A 20,241-nucleotide genomic window follows, 5' to 3' on the forward strand; every position below is an offset into this window, starting at 1 on the left:
CTTCCCTAGCCTGCTTCCCTGTTGTGTGCATGCATTCACTGCCATTCAAATGAGCTATTACAGAGGACTGTATGACAATGCCAGGGGGATGGTGGAGGATATCAGGATGACAGAGAGCAGTAATATTACAGAGGGCTGTAATTCACTCCAGGTGACTTTTTAGCTCTTATCAGTAGTGATGGGCAGCAGGACCAGCAGCTACTCAGAGAGAGGATGACATAGAAGCCTCTTAAAGAGAAGAGGGGAGAGCTGAGATTGTGCACATTATTCAGAGAGACCAGTTGATCATTGCTGGAAACATCCTGGAGCCAGACATTTGGACTTAGCAGAGTCTGCAGACCAAGTATGATGCTTTCTAAATGCATGTGAAGGAGAACTCAAAGCAAAAAAAAAAGAGGAGTGCATAGTTTTTTTTCTGTGGTGACTAAGATATATGTGTATTGATTTTTGATGCAGAAGGGATTCCATAGCCTTTAGGGCTCTTTCACACTGCTGCGATATCGCAGCAAGAAAATCACAACTTTTTACCAGCGATTTTTGAGCGTCGGCACTGCTTTTTCTCGCAGGAACATCGCTGCCACTTGCAATATTCTTGCGCAAATGTTAATACAACTTTCTAATGTTAAAAAAAATGCATTGCATGAAAATCGCAAGTTTGTACCTTGTGATGCGATAAAAAGGAGGCTCCATGGGGAAACATGGGAGATTTAAAAAAAACAAAAAACACAAAAACGCTGAAAAATAGTACATGCCGCAATTTTTTTTTCACTCTACATTGCATAAGTGAAAACATTGCAAATGTAGAGGAAACCATTGAAAATAATTGGTTTCATAATTCTGTGTTTTCACTCACTCTCGCATCGCTCAAAAAACGCACGATTTTCTCGCAAGTGTGAAGGCACTATTTAAAAAAAAAAAAAAGAAAAAGAGAAAGATGCAAAATACATCTAAGAAACTAAAATAACCAGGCCATGATCGCTTATTTTCATGGATAAGGGAGAAGGTAAAGGGAAAATTAATGAAGTAATTTGCACCACTTCTATGACACAGAAAAGTTGCAAATTATACTACATGCCATATTCCCACTAGAATTTCAGATTTTTTTCCCCCATCGTTACTTTGAAAAGCTGCAGGGTTTATCTAGAAAATATCAGAAAAGGCAGCAGAAATTAGCATCGGCTATGATTTCACTTTCAAACTTTAGGACAGCTCATGAATAGGCACATTTATTAAAGGGGTTGTCTCAAGGAAGCAGTGAATTTTTTTTTTTGCCCAGTCCCCCTAATTAAGCATACATTACTAAGCCCCCCTGTAAATGACTTTTCTAGCTGGTTTGTACTTACAGTTCCAGCATTTCAGCAACTTATAAAAAGTTTCCCCAAGATGGCCGCCGGCTCTTTTCCCGTCGCTTGCTGTAGCCCGACGTGCGCGCTCCCGAGACGCTACCAGCTGTGTCTCCCTGACAACCAGACGCCCCGCAGCCGCCGACCGGACCCCTGGATTGAACGCGGCCGACCACGGCACACAGCCAGCGGCAGCCCCCCCCGGCCCAGCGGCAGCCCCCCCGGCCCAGCGGCAGCCCCCCCCTGGCCCAGCGGCAGACCCCCCCCCGGCCCAGCGGCAGCCCCCCCCCCGGCCCATCACTTACCTGGGCGGCAGGACGGCGGGACGGCAGGACGGCGGGACAGCTGGGCGGCTTCTCAAGACAGCTGAGCGGCTCAAGTTTCTGCACCTTCCTCTAAGAGAGGATGGTACAGAATGGCCGCTCCAGCGCGCTCCCGAGAAGTGACAGCTCGTCTGCGCATGCGCAGAAGAGCTGTAGCGGCTAGCAGGCTGAAGCGGCTCATGCTGAGAGCAGAAGACCGGACTGCGCAAGCACGTCTAAAAAAGCAAGCTGCCAGCGAATTTAGACGGAACCATGGAGACGAGGACGCCAGCAACGGAGCAGGTAAGTGAATAACTTCTGTATGGCTCATATTTAATGCACGATGTATATTACAAAGTGCATTAATATGGCCATACAGAAGTGTATAACCCCACTTGATTTCGCGAGACAACCCCTTTAAGAGTTGTATGGCTCTTCATAAATTTGCCAAATTTTACTCCAGCACACTTCAGACTAAGACTGATGTATGAAACGCCAGTTTTAATAAATCTCCCCAAATGAGGTTGATTACGGTATATCACTTATTATGTCACTATATTTATGTCTTGGGACTCCAGTCAGGCCTTGCCCGAGTATCAATGCAGTTCACGGTCTAGTCCTGTTAACTGCAAAACCAGGTCACCTTCTGTTACCTGCCTAGCTCAGCTACATCATCCTGCTACCTGCCCAGCTCAGCTACATCATCCTGCTACCTACCCAGCTCAGCTACAACATCCTGCTACCTGCCCAGCTCCGCTATATCATCCTGCTACCTGCCCAGCTCCGCTACATCATCCTGCTACCTGCCCAGCTCCGCTACATCATCAAGCCTTGTCTGACCGCACTGTGATAGCGGTTCCAAGGATCCACAAAGCAACAGCACCTGACATAGGTATCACTACAGTATAACAGATTACTTTACTCTTCTACAACAAATGAAATATACAAGACTGTCAATATATTTCTTATGTTAAAACTTCTGAATGAACCAAACTATTTCATTTTGAGAACCCCCATTAGTCACTCAAGCAGCTTATAGAATAAAAAAAGCACTGAAATTGAGAACTACTGAGGGCTGAGGGAACCAGCAACCTCATGAATATTCACCACCATCTGACCTAAATAAAATGCGCAGTAGTGCAAGCATCAAAACCTTCCATCACAAACGCCTGAACTTTAATTACCACCCAAACATTTGTAAAAAACCGTTCAAGACTCGTGTGTGCAAAGACCCCCAAAACATGGATTTTGCATCCAATAAAGATGGCCATCAATTTTAATAGAGATAGACGGTGGGGCTAGAGAGACTACTAGAAAAGGAGGAATGATGAACTGCCGACCATTCTGGTGCACTGGGCATTGCATCATCCTAGTACTTGTGATCAAGTCTATGAGAATCTGTAACCTGTATGGTGGAGTTAAGGTTCGACACACTATGACTGAAAGCTTGAAGTTAAAACTTTGATAGTTTTAAAAGTTTTTCAATAAATATTGGATGTTTTAACTATATTAAAACTGCTGGAATTTCCCTTTTTGATTTATGGACACATAACCTGGGATTTTCAAGTCTATGCATTGGAGGAATCATGTACACATAAAGGGAACCTGTCACAGCCTATAAGCACCATAAACTAAGTTATAGTTCTCATTGGGACAAGGAATAAGGCATCTGGGAATGTGCTTTATACTTACCCAGCTTCCTGTTCCCTCGCTATCACCAGTGGAATTTGGCGCTTGGTCTGTGAGTGTGACTCTTCTTCAGTCGGTGCGCATGCACTCCCGTATAGAACAGCGTTGTGCATGCACACTCACTGGAGAAAAAGTCAAACTGATAGACCAAGCCCCAGCTTCCACTGCTGACAGCGAAAGAAATGGGAGCCAGGTAAAAATCACATGCTCGGACTTAAAGTAAATGGTGCTTATAGCACATGACAGATTCTCTTTAAGATCTGGAGAATTCAGGAGCGGATTCCTACCCCTTATACACATACACACACTTGGGGACTTCTATATTTCTCAGAATGGAAACAAATTCAATGCATTGGGGAAATTTATAATGGCACATGCTCCCTGATTTTGCTGTAAGTGTTGCAAATTTTAGCAGAAGTGCAAATCTACTCCATCTTATAGTTGATGAACGTTTAACATGACAAGAGATGCGACAAATCTCTTAATAAACTTCTTGCATCTTACACCAGCCAGTACTGCACTAAGAACAATATACGGAACGCTGGTTTTAGGTAAATGTATCCCAATGTTTTGCTCAGAAAAGCAATATTACAGATTGTAAGAGATTTACTAAATTTAATGTGCCAAAATTATGGTTTAATTGGTACCAAAAGAGTAACTTCCATGCCTTGCACCCCATTTATTATGTGTTTCAGACACTTTCGGTGCTCAACAAATAGGAGTTGTTGGCCTCACAAGAAAGCGGTGTGGCAAACACCATGCAACAAAATTGGGTTGAAATTTTGGTGTAAACTAAGCCAATCAAACTGGTATAAATAGACTAGACCATCTAGAGATGCACCAAATTTATGATCTAGCACGAGCCACTGTGATCAATTTAGTGCATTTTAGACGGCATATTCTAAGTTTACACTGTAATTATTAAACAGGATAGGATAAATCTGCCCCATTGGTTTCCCTATTTTGAAGTCAATGGATGGAGAAACACCAGGGATGCAGAATCTGTCAAGTAGGCGGTCCCCAATAGTCACTCTGATAGATACTTTGCAGGCGGCCTTGCCTACTTTATCACATGACACGTCCTCATTAAAGGGCAGGCTCCAATACCCTAATCAAACTACTAACAACCACTTGTTCGTGAGTATGTATGTATGTATGTATGTGGGTGCTTCTCATGCTCCACCCCCAAGTGATAACATCATTCCGTCCCTGGTTACATCATCGCAGGTCCTACAGCATGTTAGTCTTACACCAACCAACCGCCACCACAGAGATCCGGAGGGCTGAAAGACCTGTGGTGATGTCACTGCTGTGGGAGGAGCCATTCTGCAGTATGGTAAAAAGTACTGTATACCGGATAAGCTGACAGCAGCCATCAGGACCTGTGCTGATGTCGCAGTCATGTGATCACTTGTGTGGGTGGAGTCAGGGATCACATGGCCAAGGGCTCATCACTGTATCTGCTGAGCTGGTGATGTCTGGAAATCAGCATGGATGTACCACAGCTGTGTCATGTGTGTGAATCAGGATGCATGTAGTAGAGCTGTGTGTGTAATGTGTGGGAATCAGGATGGACGTAGTAGAGCGGTTTGTGTAATGTGTGGGGTCAGCATGGATGTAGTAGAGCTGTGTGTGTAATGTGCTGTGTGTGCAATGTGTAGGAATCAGGATAGGTTAATGTCTGACAATCAGCATGGGTGGAGTAGAGCTGTGTGTGTAATGTGTGGGAATTAGGATGCATGTAGTAAAGCTGTGATGTGTGTGAGTAACATAGATGTAGTAGAGCTGTGTTCGTCATGTGTGGGGGTCAGCATGGATGTAGTACAGCTGTGTGGGGGTCAGCATGGATGTAGAACAGCTGTTTGTGTAATGTCTGTATATCAACATGGATGTAGTAGAGCTGTCTGTGTGATGTGTGTTAATCAGGATTGACGTAGTACAGCTTTGTGTGTGATGTCTGGGAATCAGGATCGATGTATTAGAGCTGTGTGATGTGTGGGGTCAGGATAACTGGGTATTATTGTATCTTGTCACCACCGGAAATGTGACTGGTGACAAGATATAGGTTGCTTGACAGGCTGGGCACGCCCCCAGTTTTTAATTGGCTGCAGGGCTGCCTCCCCCTGCTCGGGCTCTCAGGTCCTGGCACTAAGAGTGGTTTTCCCAGCAGCACAGCGGCTTCTTGATGCTGCTAACCTCAGCTCCTCTCTAGCGCCCCCCCCACCCTCTCCCTCACTGTCACCCAGCGCTGTCCCCAGGGTATCACCCACCACTGTCCCCTAACCCTCCAGCCTGTCCCCTAACCCTTCCCTTTGCAGCCTTCCCCCCCAATGTCCCCCTCCCTCAATGTCACCCAGCACTGTCCTGTGCAGTCTTACTGCAGCGTAACCGCTCCTCTTCAGCCTTCCCCACAGCCTCCCCATCCCCCTTCCTCACTCTCACCCAGCGATGTGCTGTTGAGTCCCCGGTGCCGCCGCTCTCTGGTCCCATGTACTGCCAGTGCAGGGAGGCCCCCAGGGAAGCTGCTGTCACCATCGGAGAAGAAGCCACTGTCTCGCTGGGGAAGCCGCTCTTAGTGAGTGCCAGGACCTGAGAGCCTGAGCAGGAGGGAGGCAGCTCTGCAGCCAATTAAAAACTGGGGGCATGCCCAGGCTGTCGAATAGCCTGTATCTTGTCACCACCCACTCTTCCGATGGTGACAAGATACAATAATACCGGATGGATGTAGTAGAGCTGTGTATGTGATGTGTGGGAATCATAATGGATGTACCATGTAGCAGAAACACTGGTACTATAATTTCCTAATAATTACTAGTAAGGTATGAAGTACATCAATAAATTCTGAAAGTGTTCTCCTTTCTTCAAAGCCATGAAAGGCTCCTTATTCTACTGACTGTTCTTGTAAGTGTAACAGCAGGAAATTAAGATTTCTCGCAAATGAAACTGTTCAGATAAAAATAAGTATAATATAAAATTGCTGATAATTGCTCTTGATGATTCACTGCTTTTGTCATTAAAACAAAACCCTGTTCCCCAGCTGGGCCCTACTTAAAACAACAAATCAGGGCATACTGCCATCGGAGCCCAGGACACAGCTGACAGCCGATGCTTGCAACGGCATCTCTAAGGCCTCTGATTGGCCGCAGCGACCCCATGCTGCTGCTTGGCCCGCCTACCTGAAAGACGCAGCCAATGCCAGAGCCGGTTGTCAGCTGCGTCCCAGGACCTCATGAGAGGTGAGTATACCCTCTCGTTATTTTAGGCAGGGCTCAGCTTGGGGACGGGGTATTGTTTTATTGACAAAACCCCTTTAAATGGCCTTGCATAAAATGTACACATGGACATAAATATCTGTATATCATCTATAGGTATTATCTGAATATACCAGTGTACAATATCAGGATACTAAAACCAGAAAATGTTTTCAGATAGAATAGCTAGACATCAAAACTAGTGATGCACAAGAATTGATTTTTCTTAGAAAACATTTTGAACAATTAATAACACTAAAGCTACTTTCTCCCACAGAATATAAAAATACCGAACTAAATCTAAAGCACAAAGAGTTATTTTCATACTCCTACACTGCAAGGTAAGTCGTGACGGCTGTTATTAATTGAAATATGCATTCCTCTTTTGCACTGTGGGATCTATTCCTGCTATTTTCTTTAACACTATCAAAGCCTAGGACATCTTTAATATGTATGACTTTAAAAGGAAGGAGCCATCAGAAAGTGACCGCTTCTTTAAATCAATATATTTGTATGTCAAATATTGATTTTCTTACAGAAAAGTTAAGATTTTGATGCAAAATTGCATGACAGCTCTTGTGAATGTCAAGTCCTGAAAGTCACATTCACAATGTCCCCAGGTGTAGACTTCAGAAAATATTTGGATATGTGGGTGGGAGCTAATTACTTTTTAGATTATATCTCGGGTTTAGTGTCTCAAACGTGTGAAAATTGTCCAGGGACTGAAAAGGTTAAAGTGAAAGTCCACATTCAGAACCAAATATTTATTTTTTTCATTTTAGATGCATTGCAACAATGAAGCAACTATGCAAATAGACTTAATTAAAAATGTCCTACTATCCACAAATGAACAGGAAGTAGGAGGACATGTGGTAGAGAATATGACTGAAAGAGCAGACTACAAAAGCTTTGCTTGTAGCCCATTACAAAGGCGACACACATGTCCCAATGGGAGCCGGAGACACAAACAATAGGAGGTTTTTATTAAGATGGTCTGCAAAGTTGCTACTGCATTGACCATGCTGGTCTCTTTGCCGGCAGTATGTTATTGAGTGGCTTATTGAGATCATCAATTAGAGTTCTGTGGGAGAAGATTAACTGCAACTGGTCAGGCACTTACAGTAATTAAAGCTCTGCCTACTCAATCTAAGCTTATGAGTCCATGTTTGGTCTCACTTAGTGCTTGACGGCTTTTCCAGTGTGAGTGCTAATACAGATGCCACTGAGCAGGACTGCCCATTGGATTGGAAGTCCAGAATGAGCAGAAATTTAGACCATTAAGTTATGCTGACCCTTTACCTGCAATATTATATAATTACATTGTAATCAATCTGCTCAGCCCCTCCTGTTGTATAATATACTGTATGTTCAATGTAACATTCACTTTAACCCCTTAAGGACATGGCTTATTTTGGGCTTAAGGACGCAACGATTTTTGGCAGATTTTCATCTCCATTTTTCAAAGGGATAATTTTTTTGTTTTTCTGCCGACACGGCCATATAGTGGCTTGTTTTTTGCGTGGCGAACTGTCGTTTTTATTAATGCTATTTTTGTGTACATAGACTATATTGTAAAACTTTTATTATGTTTTTTTTAGGGTGCAGGGAGAGAAAACATCAATTCTGCCATAGATTTTTTTTTACAGCGTTAATTATGCAGCATAAATGACAATCCATTTTTTCTGCGGGTCGGGTACGATTACAGCGATACCAAAAATTCTTCTTTTTTTTGCAATAAAAACCCTTTTTTCTGAAAATTTTGTTTTTCAAAATCACTGTATCAAAGTCCTATACGTTTTTTATTCTTCCATGGACAGAGCTCTGTGAGGGCTTACTTTTTTGCGAGACGAGCTGTAGTTTTTCTTGGTACCATTTTGGGGAACATATGGCTTTTTTGATCACTTATTACGTTTTTTTGGGAGGCAAATGGCTAAATATTAGCATTTTGCCTCAGTTTTTTAATATATTTTTACACTTTTTGCCATGCAGGATAAAAAGCGTGTGCAACTTATTGTACGTGTTGTTGTGGACACAACAATATTAAATATATGGGATTTTAATTCATGCTAATATGAGAAAAAGCACAATAAAAGTTGTTTTTTTTTCTATCTTTTTCATTTTTTGTACATTATTTTTATTTATTTTTACACTATTTGTGTCCCTGTGGGGGACTTACAAAATAGCACTGATAAGGCATTGCAGGACTTCTCTCCTGCAATGCCTTATCACTTATTACAGTGATCATAGGCAATAGTAAAACAGGAAGCCTGTAGGTGGCATCCTGTTACCATGGCAACCAGCAATTACATACCACTTTGCAATTACATTGTGAGAGCCCGATAACGTCACAGAGGGACCGCGCTCCCTCTGTAAACCCTTCCCATGCTGCGATCCACATAGATTGCAGGAGGGAAGGGGTTAACAGCAGGGATCGCATCTTCGATGTACCCCCCCCTGTTGCAGTGAGAGCCCGGCTATCAGTGACAGCTGGCTCCCGCCGCTGGATAGCACAAGATCTCTTCTGATCTCGCGCTATAGCCAGGACGTAAGTTTACGCCCTGTTGCGGAAAGTACCCTGCTGCCAGGACGTAAACTTACGCCCTGGAGTGGGAAGTGGTTAAAAGCTTGTAAATGGTCGCCAACATGCACTGAAAGTTGCTTTATTTACAGCTTACTGTGAAAAGACTACTGATTTATCTTCTCATACTGCAGTGTAAGGAACTGACTGCTTATACGACCAGGGAATGTAATGGCAGATTAAGCATTTTAGTGTTAACTGAAAAACAGCTGCTTTTCGATAGTTTTCCCAGCAGTTGTTCCACAAATTCAGCAGCTGCTGTTTTCTAAAATGCTATTAACTTAGGATTATTTTGATGGTGGTGAAACGGTCTCTGCATTCTTAGCACATTACAGAGTTAATAACAAGTGAAAACGGGCATTAGTAGCACAATGAAATGATTATATCTTATATTCAACTCAAACAATTGCAGCGCTGGCAATCAAACTGAACAGGCGCTGCTCCGAGGAGCAGGAAGGAACAGTAGCTTCCTATGGAGCAGTCACAGTTTGTGTTCCAACGAACTTCTAAGAGAGCCGAGGTGATTCCCTAAGCTTCCTATTCCTGCAATACAAGATGAACTTGCCTCAGTCTCCACTTTCATGTTGATCAACTAAAGATGTTAGATCTCATCTAGGCCACTGAAATGATTGTCCACATTTCAAACTTTGCTGTAAAGCACCATAAAGAACATCTGCCATCAGAAATGCTCTTTGGTACATCTTTGCAGAAATGATTTTAGGCCTATATCCAAGGTGTAGCCCAACCACATGATGATACTCGCCCGGTGCCCTAGATCCCCAGATGAACACCAGTCATAACTGGATAAGTATCCTCAGTGGCACCTATGATAGGCTTCCTACACATGCAATATGCAGGGAATAGAACCCATTGGTGTCAATGGGTTCGTTCTCATTAACGTTTTTTGCGTGCACAAAATAGGACCTGCTCTATTTTCCCGCATACTTCTACACCAAAGGCCGATAAAAGTCTATGAGAGGTGCGCAAATGTGCAAAATGCTGAGCGCAACTCCGTGGAAAAAAAGAACACATCTGGACCTTATTAGTCTAAATAACCTTTTAAATCAGGGGTGTTTTGCGCATGCATGTGAACAGGCCCTGCGTGCACAAAAAGTATTATACAATGCACCAATATGTGCGCAAATCAAACTCGTTCACTGTACAAATTTGTTGTGCGCAACTGCGAATCTGCTCATCTAATTCCGCCCTTATGTGCTACTAAACTGATGTAAAAAGGTTTGTTAAAATCCTCCTTTTCTTTATTGCAATTACACACTAAATGGGGTATTGCTAGGCAAAGGGATGTAGAAAAAGACCTGGGGGTACTAGTTGACTGGAGACTTAACTGAAGCAATCAATGCCAGTCAGCTGCTGCAAAAGCAAATAAAGTCGTGGGGTGCATTAAAAGAAGTATAGGGGTGAGGGCCAAGAACATTATCCTTCCATTATATAAGGCACTGGTCAGGCCCCACATGGAATACTGTGTTTGGTTCTGGTCACCGGAGCTCAGGAAACATGCTGCAGTGCTTGTGGGGGTTCAAAGAAGGGCAAATAAACTAATACATGGAATGAAGGGACTGGAATACCCAGAGAGGCTATCCAAATTGGGATTATTCCCTCTGGAAAAAACACGGTTAAGGCGCAACCACAAAACGACATATAAATACATGAGGGGACAATACAAGGATCTCTCTTATGATCTGTTTATACCCAGGACTGCGACGGTAACAAGAGGGCAGAGGGCATCCGCTACGTTTAAAGGAAAGAAGGTTCCATCACCAACATAGAAGGGGGTTCTTTACTGTAAGAGCAGTGAGCCTGTGGAACTCTGTCTAAGGACGTGGTGATGAAAAAAATCAATGGAGGAGTTTAAAAAGGGGACTAGACGTCTTCTTAGAGCGCTATGATACTACAGGATATAAACATTAAATAGTCAGAATGCATTGTTGATGGGGGATCTTTCGACTGCCGGACTTGGGTCTGGAAGGAACCTTCTCTGAAAAGTGTTGATCCAGGGATTATTCTGACTGCCATTATGGAGTCGGGAAGGAATTTTTCCCCAGGATAGGGTAAATTGGCTACTGCTTCATTGGGTGTTTTTTGCCTTCCTCTGGATCAACATGGAGGGAGTGGGAACAGGCTCAACTGGGCGAACATTTGTCTTTTTCAGCCTAACATACTATGCTGCCCTACCGCTCTCAGTCTTGTAGGCCAGTTTAGAATTATGGTCTGTGTTGCTGTTACGGCGCAACAGCCATGACAGGGTCATAGCACAATAGCCACGATGCAGAAACGAACTAGTGGCACTATGTGAGTGTGAGCCACGTTACAACACTTTTTTAGCTGTATGTCTGCTATCCCTTAGGGTTCGCCCGTTGTCGTTAAAGGGTCATTAGGCGTCTTATGTTGAGATTCCCTTAGGTGTTTTCCCTGGCTGGCCAATCTATTAGGGTGGGGGTTTATATATTCCAGCCCCTGCTTTTACAGGGAGCTGATTATTTATCTCATGTTGAAGAAGTTGGTCTTGCCCATATTTCTCTTAGGCTGCCTGTCCACGGGCGTAGCAATACTCCACGGCATATCTCTGGCGCCAGAGCCACCGCCGGCAAGCAGGAGACAGCTGACTGTTCTCCGCACTGAGTCTATCTGACAGATAGGCTCACCGCGGAGAATCGCGGCAAATTGCAGCATGCTGCGATTTGCCACCCACGAGTGGAGAATTGCTATGATTCTCCGCTAGTGGACGGGAAAGGGGGGGGGGGGGGGGGCTGCGCTTTCCAAAGCAACTTTATGGAAAGCGTTCAGTGCGTTCCCCGCGGCCAGATTATCGCCGTAGGGAACGCAATAAAAATTCGCCCGTGGACAGGCAGCCTTAGTGCAGTCATCCTAGTTAAGTTAAGCGGCTGGTGTATTTTTTATATATACTGGTGTTGCATTGCGCCTGCTGTCTATTGTTATTGCCACCTGCTTATACGCATTCTCGGTCTCCACCTAGACTCAGTGCAGATGGCCCAGGTTCAGGACCAGAATGTGAGAACTGATGCCAGAACGGGTGGTGACGCTGCAGCCTCTGATTGGCTGCAATGGACACTTGACTTCCGCTGTCAGTACAGATTGGGAGGGCTGCAGGAGCCACTGCACTATTGCCCATGGGGAGAAGAGATTTGAGAATTGCTTCTTTTGTTATTTTATGACATGGCCAGCTGATCAAAATTGACCCTTTGAAGGTGTTCTCTGACTTTAAATTTTTAAAAGTGGGCACCTAGGAGCTCACAAATATGTAAAAAGGGACCTGGCACTGCTGAGACAGAATACATGGATCAGCAGGCAAAAAGCACTGTGCCTACGGGGAAAAAAACATTCCTTGCAAGGAAACGCTTTGTGTCAACATTACATCTGCTGTCCAAATCTAGTATTATATTAAAGACAGCTATGATTAGACCACACATTTATTTTATCACAATAGTATATGCCTCTTCCAACATTTGCTATTAAAGGGTTATTCCCAAACACAGGATTTGGACTCAAAATATAGGATGTTTGGTGTGCCAGCTGGAATCCCCCTGATCCTGAGAATGAAGAGTCCACAGCACTGGTTTAGCGTTGTGTCTCTTAAGATCTTTGCACAACAGAGCTCCCAGGCAACCGGCTTTACAGGATACTGTAGCTGGCCCCATTCACATTGATAGGGCCATGCTGTAGTTTTCTGCGCTGTGTGGGATCAAAAACTGAAAGGGGGATGCACTACTAAGGGATCAGTGTTAGGGCTCGAAGCCACAACTTCTTGCATTCCAGTCGGCAGCTCTCTCTGCTAGGCTGTCCAGGACGTTGGCAGTTTCCTTGCTTAAACCTAGCCTTGTTCTGTATTTCTCAGTTACTTATTTTCTGGCTACTGGTCCTGACCCCGCCCCTGTTCCTGATTGCACTTCCTATATAAACCTAGTCCTCCCACTCCTTCAGTACATGATTATTGTGCTCCACCATGTTAATCAAGCTCCCCTTTCTCCTGCTTATCTGCAATTGTACCGATACTTACTGCTGCTGACCTCTGGCTTCCATTTGACAACACTTTCATCTCACCCCATTGTACTGCATACCAATACCTACTGCTGCTGACCTCTTGCTTCCATTTGACTACGCTTCCGTCTCATCCCATTGTACTGCATACCGTGACTTCCCAATAATGACTCCCGGCTATCTTGACTACTCTCTAGGGACCACCATGGCTACTACACCTGGGCTCCAATCTAGTGGTGGTAAGACTTTACAATCGGTGGGGGCCCCAGGGGACAAATCTCCACAAATAAATGACATATCCTAGACATTTGCCATCACTTTACAAAATAAAGAGAACCATTTAAACCATCTTGCGCATCTACGGTACACTTTATATCAACCTATATTATCGGTTTCAGGTCTGACATTTGGAAACTTCAGCTCAATATTGGTTTTCAGATGGAAGATATGGACATTTATTATTTTCAAAGAGCTTGTCCCATTAAAAGAATTTATAAGTACAGGGTTCAGCTAACGTCAGCAGCCCCACTGAAATGAATGGAGCAGTAATTCGCATGTGTGACCACTGCACCATTCATTTGAGGAAATTCAGGACACCTGATCTCGTGATCAGTGCAGATGCCAGCGGCCGGACCCTCACCGATCAGATACTTATTCCCTATCCTGTGGAAATAAAGGGGGTTTTCACTGAAAAGAACTAAATGCAAACTCCATAAACATTGACTGCCTCTAGGAACATAAAATGAGAGCGGAAATATTTAACTTGCAAGCAGTCGTTTGGTAGACTGTAATGGAGTAAAATGCTTTAAAAAAAATTGACTATTTTGGTTTTAAGTTGCATATAATAAATTCCTTCAATATGCTTGAAGAAGGTATTTAAGTATTATACCATATTAGAAAATGGCTTTCATTAAAAATCATAAATAACGTAGCAGACCATATTTATCCCAAAATGTGGAGCTCATATCCAGGTACATCACAATCTGCAGACAAGTTCCATGGTCTTTCACATAAGAACTCCCTAAACCCCCTGAAAACTGAGAATTTAGTGGTAAATTCTGACAAGAAAATCTTGTATTGCAAGTACAGGTTGCTGTTATTTTCCTGGACAAGTCAAATAATCGTTTTCATATGTTTTAGAACACATTTATTGTAATTATTACTTCATGTCGAAAGTGTTTTTTAGCTTCTGTTCCTGTACCCCAATACTAAAGCAAAAAGAATCTCAAGGAAGGTATTTCTGTGTTGAATAAGCTTGATTTCTCTCTAAATTTGTTTGGTACCTATAGCACCCATAAGGTCTAATTATAATGTATGCATCTATGATGTCAATGTGTAGCAGATATGAATGTATGTTGTACTTAGAGAATGTATCAGCGAATTTGTGTTTTCTGATTGCAGAACAACATACTTTAAAGGGCTTTTAAATTAAGTAAGTAAATCAACGCAAATCCATAAGAATAAGGACTTTGAATCAAATACATACATTAAAGGAAATGTATGCTCTACATATGTACTCCATATTAACCATGTCAACCGAATCCATAGACACAATTATAAATACCCCAAATAAAACTGCAGTAAAGGAGAAAAAAAGGAGTTTCCCATCCTAATTATGCAGTAGAGGGTAAAGGGACTTGGGGATTTTAGTTAGCTGTCAACGTAACTGGAGCAACCAGTGTCAGGCGGCTTCTGCCAAGGCAAATAGGATCATGGGGTGCATCCAAAGAGATCTAGGGGCGCATGACAAGAACATTGTTCTTCCTCTTTACAAGTAATTGGTCAGACCACACATGGAATATTGTGGACAGTTTGGGGCTCCAGTATTCAAGAATAGACATAGCAGAGCTTGAGCAGGGGACAAAGGCTGGCAACTAAAGTAATAAATGGAATGGGTTGAGTACAATACCCAAAGAGGTTATCAAAATTGGGATTATTTAGTTTTTTTAGGGCGACTATCAGGGGTCAATACAGAGATCTATCCAACCATCTATATACCCAAGACTGTGAAAGTCACAGGGGGATGTCCTCTACATCTAGAAAAAAGAAGGTTTCTACACCAACACAGAACTCTCTGCCTGAGGATGTGCTGATGGCGAACTTGATAAGAGAGTTTAAGAGGGGTCTGGACCTTCTTCAGATACAATATTATACATGTTATAATCATTAATAACTTTAGAAGGATTGATGATCCAGGGATTAATCCGATTGGCAGATTGGGGTCAGGAAGGAATTTTTTTCCCTGAAATGAGGAAAATTGGCTTCTACCTCATTGAATTTTTTTTGCCTTCCTCTGGATCAACATTGGGGGGTAATAGGCTGTACTGCACTGACATGTCTTTTTTCGGCCTTAGGTACAATGTTACTAGGGTAATGCAGACTCCACGAAGCATAACTTTTGCAAGCAGTGTTTGAGTTTGTAGTAGTCTGTATTCTTTTTTTATAGGAATCGTGTTTTTTGCCTTGGCCATAAAGGCCCATTTAGATGTTTTTTGAGCGATAATCATTGTCATTTACAGCGCAAGATAAACACTCAAACATTGAGCGTTCACCTTGCGCTCCAGCTGTTCCCCGCTCCGAGCACCCGCCTGTTATACAGCCAAGCGCTCTGAGCGGAGGATGCAGAAGACCAGCGGGGTGGCCCCCCTTGTCTTCTGCATCCAGCTGTTCTCTGCACAGAGCGCCCGGCTGTACAGCCAGGCGCTCCGAGTGGGGTATGGAGAACACAGCTGGACTGCTCTATTCTTGATAACCAGCCTGTCATCAGGGAGCGGGATATAGCTGAAACAATAGCATCAGCTGTATCCCGCTGTGAATCCCTGATAAGGCTCATTGGCATCTTTCAGCATGCTGAAAGACAACAATGAGCCCCAATTGGTTTCTGCTCGTATGCATAAAGAATCATTTTTCCATAGCATACTATGGAGGGTTATTGCTGCAGAACCCAGAGGTGGAAGTCCACTCCGGATTCTGCAGAAAAAAATCCGCCCATGAGCATGAGGCTTAAATCGGCAGAAAATACTCTGTCCTAGTCAACACAAAGACATTTTAAAAACTGTGCGGCTGTAAACAAGAAAATAAAATGTCAGCCTATTCCTTATGCTCCCGTTGCTAATAAATAAACTGGGATATTTGGAGTTTTTACTGTATATGAATATCACAAAGAAAAAAAAAACACAAGATAAACAACAACATTTTTAGTGTAAATCTAGGGATACCTTTCCAGATCTATCATCAGGCTTAGAGATATGCAACTGTACACTGGACGGTACAACCGAAGGACACTCAGTAGTCTTCTGCACAAGTCCAATGAATTAGAATAGCCCCTATGCCTCTACACCTGATGTCCCGTCACATGGGAGAGACACTTTAATGCAAGTCTCTCAACAGTTTTGCCAATGCAAAACTTCTGAAACTATAGACAGCATTAGGCAGGGGTAGCAGATTAGAATAAAATCTTGAACAAAGGTAAATATCAATTATACCAAAAAAGCAGAGTTTTAATCCCCTGTATACTTAGCACAACTCCACAACCACAGCAGCACCACAATTTTGCAACCCAGCAAGGGGGAGCAGCCCAAACTTTACACCGCTTAAATTGCACGCTTCGTATCAAGATCCGAACAGCGGGATCCAAAGCCAACAGTCCATATATAATGTAGCAGAGCAGCAGTTGAGGAGAATTTGATTCAGAATATACTCACATACGGATCCTAAGATCAAACTGAGTTTATTCAAAATTGTGAGTTCCACAGCATTACAACGTTTCGACCGTTCTCCGGTCTTTGTCGAATTCTCCTCAACTGCTGGTCTGCTACATTATATATGGACAATCCCCTGTATACTGCAATTGCTCTGGCAGTGGGCCTTCTCACAGATGTTCTGTCTGTTCTGACTGTGGAGAAGCTCAATGGACAGAGGAGATCTCAACTGCTCTCCGATTGTTGTATCCTTCAACCAGGAAACTGCGATTATCCAGTGCCGTGGAACAGCTCAATGGAGAGAGAGTACAGTGAGATGGCCACGCTCATCGGTGTGCGGGCTATTAAGGCTGGGTTCACACGGCCTTAGAAAGGAGAGAAGGCCGCAGTGGAGACTGTGATAAAATTGACATGCTGGTTGTTGATTTACTATATGAAAAATACCAATAAAATTTGATTTACAAAAAAAAAAAATTGACATGCTGCGGCTTTGCATTCCGTGCGGCATGTCTGTTTCAGCGTGGCTTGGCCACAACGGCTTCTCCGCAGCGCCTGGCTGAGATGTTTGCAAATCTTGTCCACTTTCCTGCTTTATCCCGGGATAAAAATTGCCAGCGAAATTTCCGTGCAGAAAGTCTGCAAGGAAATTCTGTGGCAATTCCGCCCTGTGAGAACCCAGCCTAAAACTTTCTTTGTGCAGCTGATACTAAAATCCTGGATGAAGGCAAGTAAAGCCCGCTCTTCCCCTTCCCTTTGACAGACTCCCTTTAAAACTGTTCATAGTAAAAATCGAATGCCATTTTTTGACAATATTCTTCCTTAGTATAAAAAAAGACATACAAGATAAATACAAAATGCATTCCCTTTAACTAAGAAAATTCTCAGTTAATGGCAAATACAACTGCCTAACAGGTATGGCTCACGACACTAGTACTGAGTCACTGCAAAGCCATTCAATCTCAAGGTCAGAAGAGATCTAATCTAGCAGTATGTGCTCTTGATTACAATGACACTACTGGCAGAAAAGCTTGGGCATAGGACAATTACATTTCTATGTATGTTTTTAGCTCCAGGGGATTGATGGACTAGAAGACATCTAACACACAAATATGCAGGACTGGATTCTTTACCCAACAGGCACAGAATGCCATTTAATGCTTTTCTTGGGTGTTTAATTAACTGCTGCGGAATGTGGAACTGAAGATGACCTATTTCATGTGCTAGCATCAGACAATGGCAGCATGCAACTGTCCAGCTGCGTTGGCTTGTCAGAATTATTTCTGCTTTCCAGGGTAGATTCAAAGAGTGCATGGAAGTTCTGTACTAAAATAATGCCAGATGTAAAAGCGGGGGAAGAAGAAGGAGAAGGGTGAAAAAAAACTTCTTATAAAACTTACGTTCTTCTTCTTTAGGATCTAGCTGTGTCACACTGACAGATAGGCGATCAACCCGCTCTTGTAAGGAGTTCACTCTGAAGGAGAAACTGTGGGCCTCGTTGAAAAGCTCCCCAAATATATCTTCAGCATATTTACCTTAAATACAGGGAAAGAAACATGACATTTACTACAATGAATACTTTAGATATTGTACAGGACACAATATGTAAATTCGAGACACACACAAACCGTAAGGCTGCTCTCACACATGCGTTCACAAAATGATGCGTCCGAAACTGTGGCATTTCACCAGGATTTTGCGCGGTGTTTTTAAGCGCATGTTACAGTGTTTGACAGCATTTTTTAACGCACCCCACCATTGTGATGGATGATGAGGTGCGTTAAAAAGCACAAAAATAGAGAAAACAGCGTTCGAAAATCGCCACATTAGAAACACAGCGTTTGATCGCTGGTCTACGAGGCCCCATTGAATTAAATGGAGGCGTTGTACTGCACTAATCGCTGTAAAAAGCGGGCTGTGTGAGGGCAGTCCAAACACTGATTTTGCCTATATTTCACACAATCAAGGCACTTTTACAGAGGCCGAACATTCAATTCTCGGTTTATCAGCCCGTGTAAAAAGGCTACGATCAGCATTTGCTTGCTCACTAGCTGACCGGGTCTTCTACGCACAAGAATAAGAACGTTTGCTCATCGCAGCTCATCTCCCAGTTTAACCCCTTAAGCACCAGGGTGTTTTGGTCCTAAAGGACCAGACATTTTTAGGGATTTTCCCATTGCGGTGGTTTTACTGCCCTCTTTTTTTTTTTCTTCAGCTACCAAAATTATTTTTGCTGCATTTTATTTCTTTAATATACAGGGCTATTTTTAATTATCTTTTTTCACTACTTAAAAAAAAAATAATGTTAGGGGTAAAAATGATGAGCCTCGTGTGGTGCAGAGTGTAAGCTCTCGCCTACGACCTGAAGGTTGCAAGTCATCCCCGCATGAATCAGGTAGCCGGCTCAAGGTTGACTCAGCCTTCCATCCTTCCGAGGTCGGTAAAATGAGAACCCAGCTTGGTGGGGGGTAATAAGTAATAATTACCTGAAAGCGCTGCGGAATACGTTGGCGCTATACAAATACCATGATTTGATTTGATTTTTGATTTAAAAAGGTTAAAAAAAAAATTTTTTTCAAATATACAGTTTTTTTTTTTTAATTAGTATATTTAAGCTAAAATAAAAGTACATGAATGGGTTCCTCATTTTGCTTTGGACGCTTTGATATGTAATTTGTATAGTTTTAGGTTACAGGGCGTATATAGTGAACATTTTGGTTGCCATTAGGTCATTTTCTTTTTTATACTTTTATTTTATTCTGTAATTATTTTTTTTTACTTAGTTTTGTAATTACTTTTATTAACATCTATGTTCCCCATGATGTCATCTAAACCTCTGGGATCATTCACATTGTCTTTTTTTTTCTAATTTTACAGTTTTCCACTATAGAGCCCAAAGTTACAGGAGAGAACATCCTCTGTAGTGACAATAGTCACTGGCAGAGCTGATCAGGGTCTAAAAGGACCCTGCAGCTCTGCTGTGACAGGGGGCATCCGGCGGTTATAGGATTGCCAAGTCGAATAGTGGAAGTAACACTTTTGCTTACTCTCTTTAGTACATAATACTCATGTGTGTTATGTAGCCTGGAAAGGAGAAGACAGAAGCAGTTAAAAGCCACTTCTCCCTTCTCCTCTCTGTCCTTGGCTCTGTCTCACAGCTTGATTGCAGGAGCAGGAGCTTTAATCCCGTACTATATGTTTGCTATCGGTCATGATTAAAGCCCAGGACCAAGTGCCATTAATTTACCATGTTTGGTCCTTAACGGCTTAAACAGGGAGATGTGTCATCGAGGAACATATTATATATGGGGACCAACAATTCTAGAAGCAATCACTCTTCCTCCAATTACAGATAAGTTGTTC

At 42.9% G+C, this 20,241-nt stretch overlaps 1 protein-coding gene across 3 annotated transcripts in view; it reads right to left on the reverse strand.

Moving 5' to 3' along the window:
• WASF1 (WASP family member 1) overlaps positions 1-20,241 on the reverse strand; it is a 102,108-nt gene that overhangs the window by 23,294 nt on the left and 58,573 nt on the right. For all 3 annotated transcript variants that reach the window (XM_066606903.1, XM_066606894.1, XM_066606911.1), the window contains one exon: positions 18,279-18,413. In XM_066606903.1, the coding sequence (XP_066463000.1) occupies positions 18,279-18,413 (135 nt within the window). The remainder of the gene's footprint in view (positions 1-18,278; positions 18,414-20,241) is intronic.

This window comes from Eleutherodactylus coqui, chromosome 1 (assembly GCF_035609145.1).
Source record: "Eleutherodactylus coqui strain aEleCoq1 chromosome 1, aEleCoq1.hap1, whole genome shotgun sequence".
NCBI lineage: Eukaryota > Metazoa > Chordata > Amphibia > Anura > Eleutherodactylidae > Eleutherodactylus > Eleutherodactylus coqui.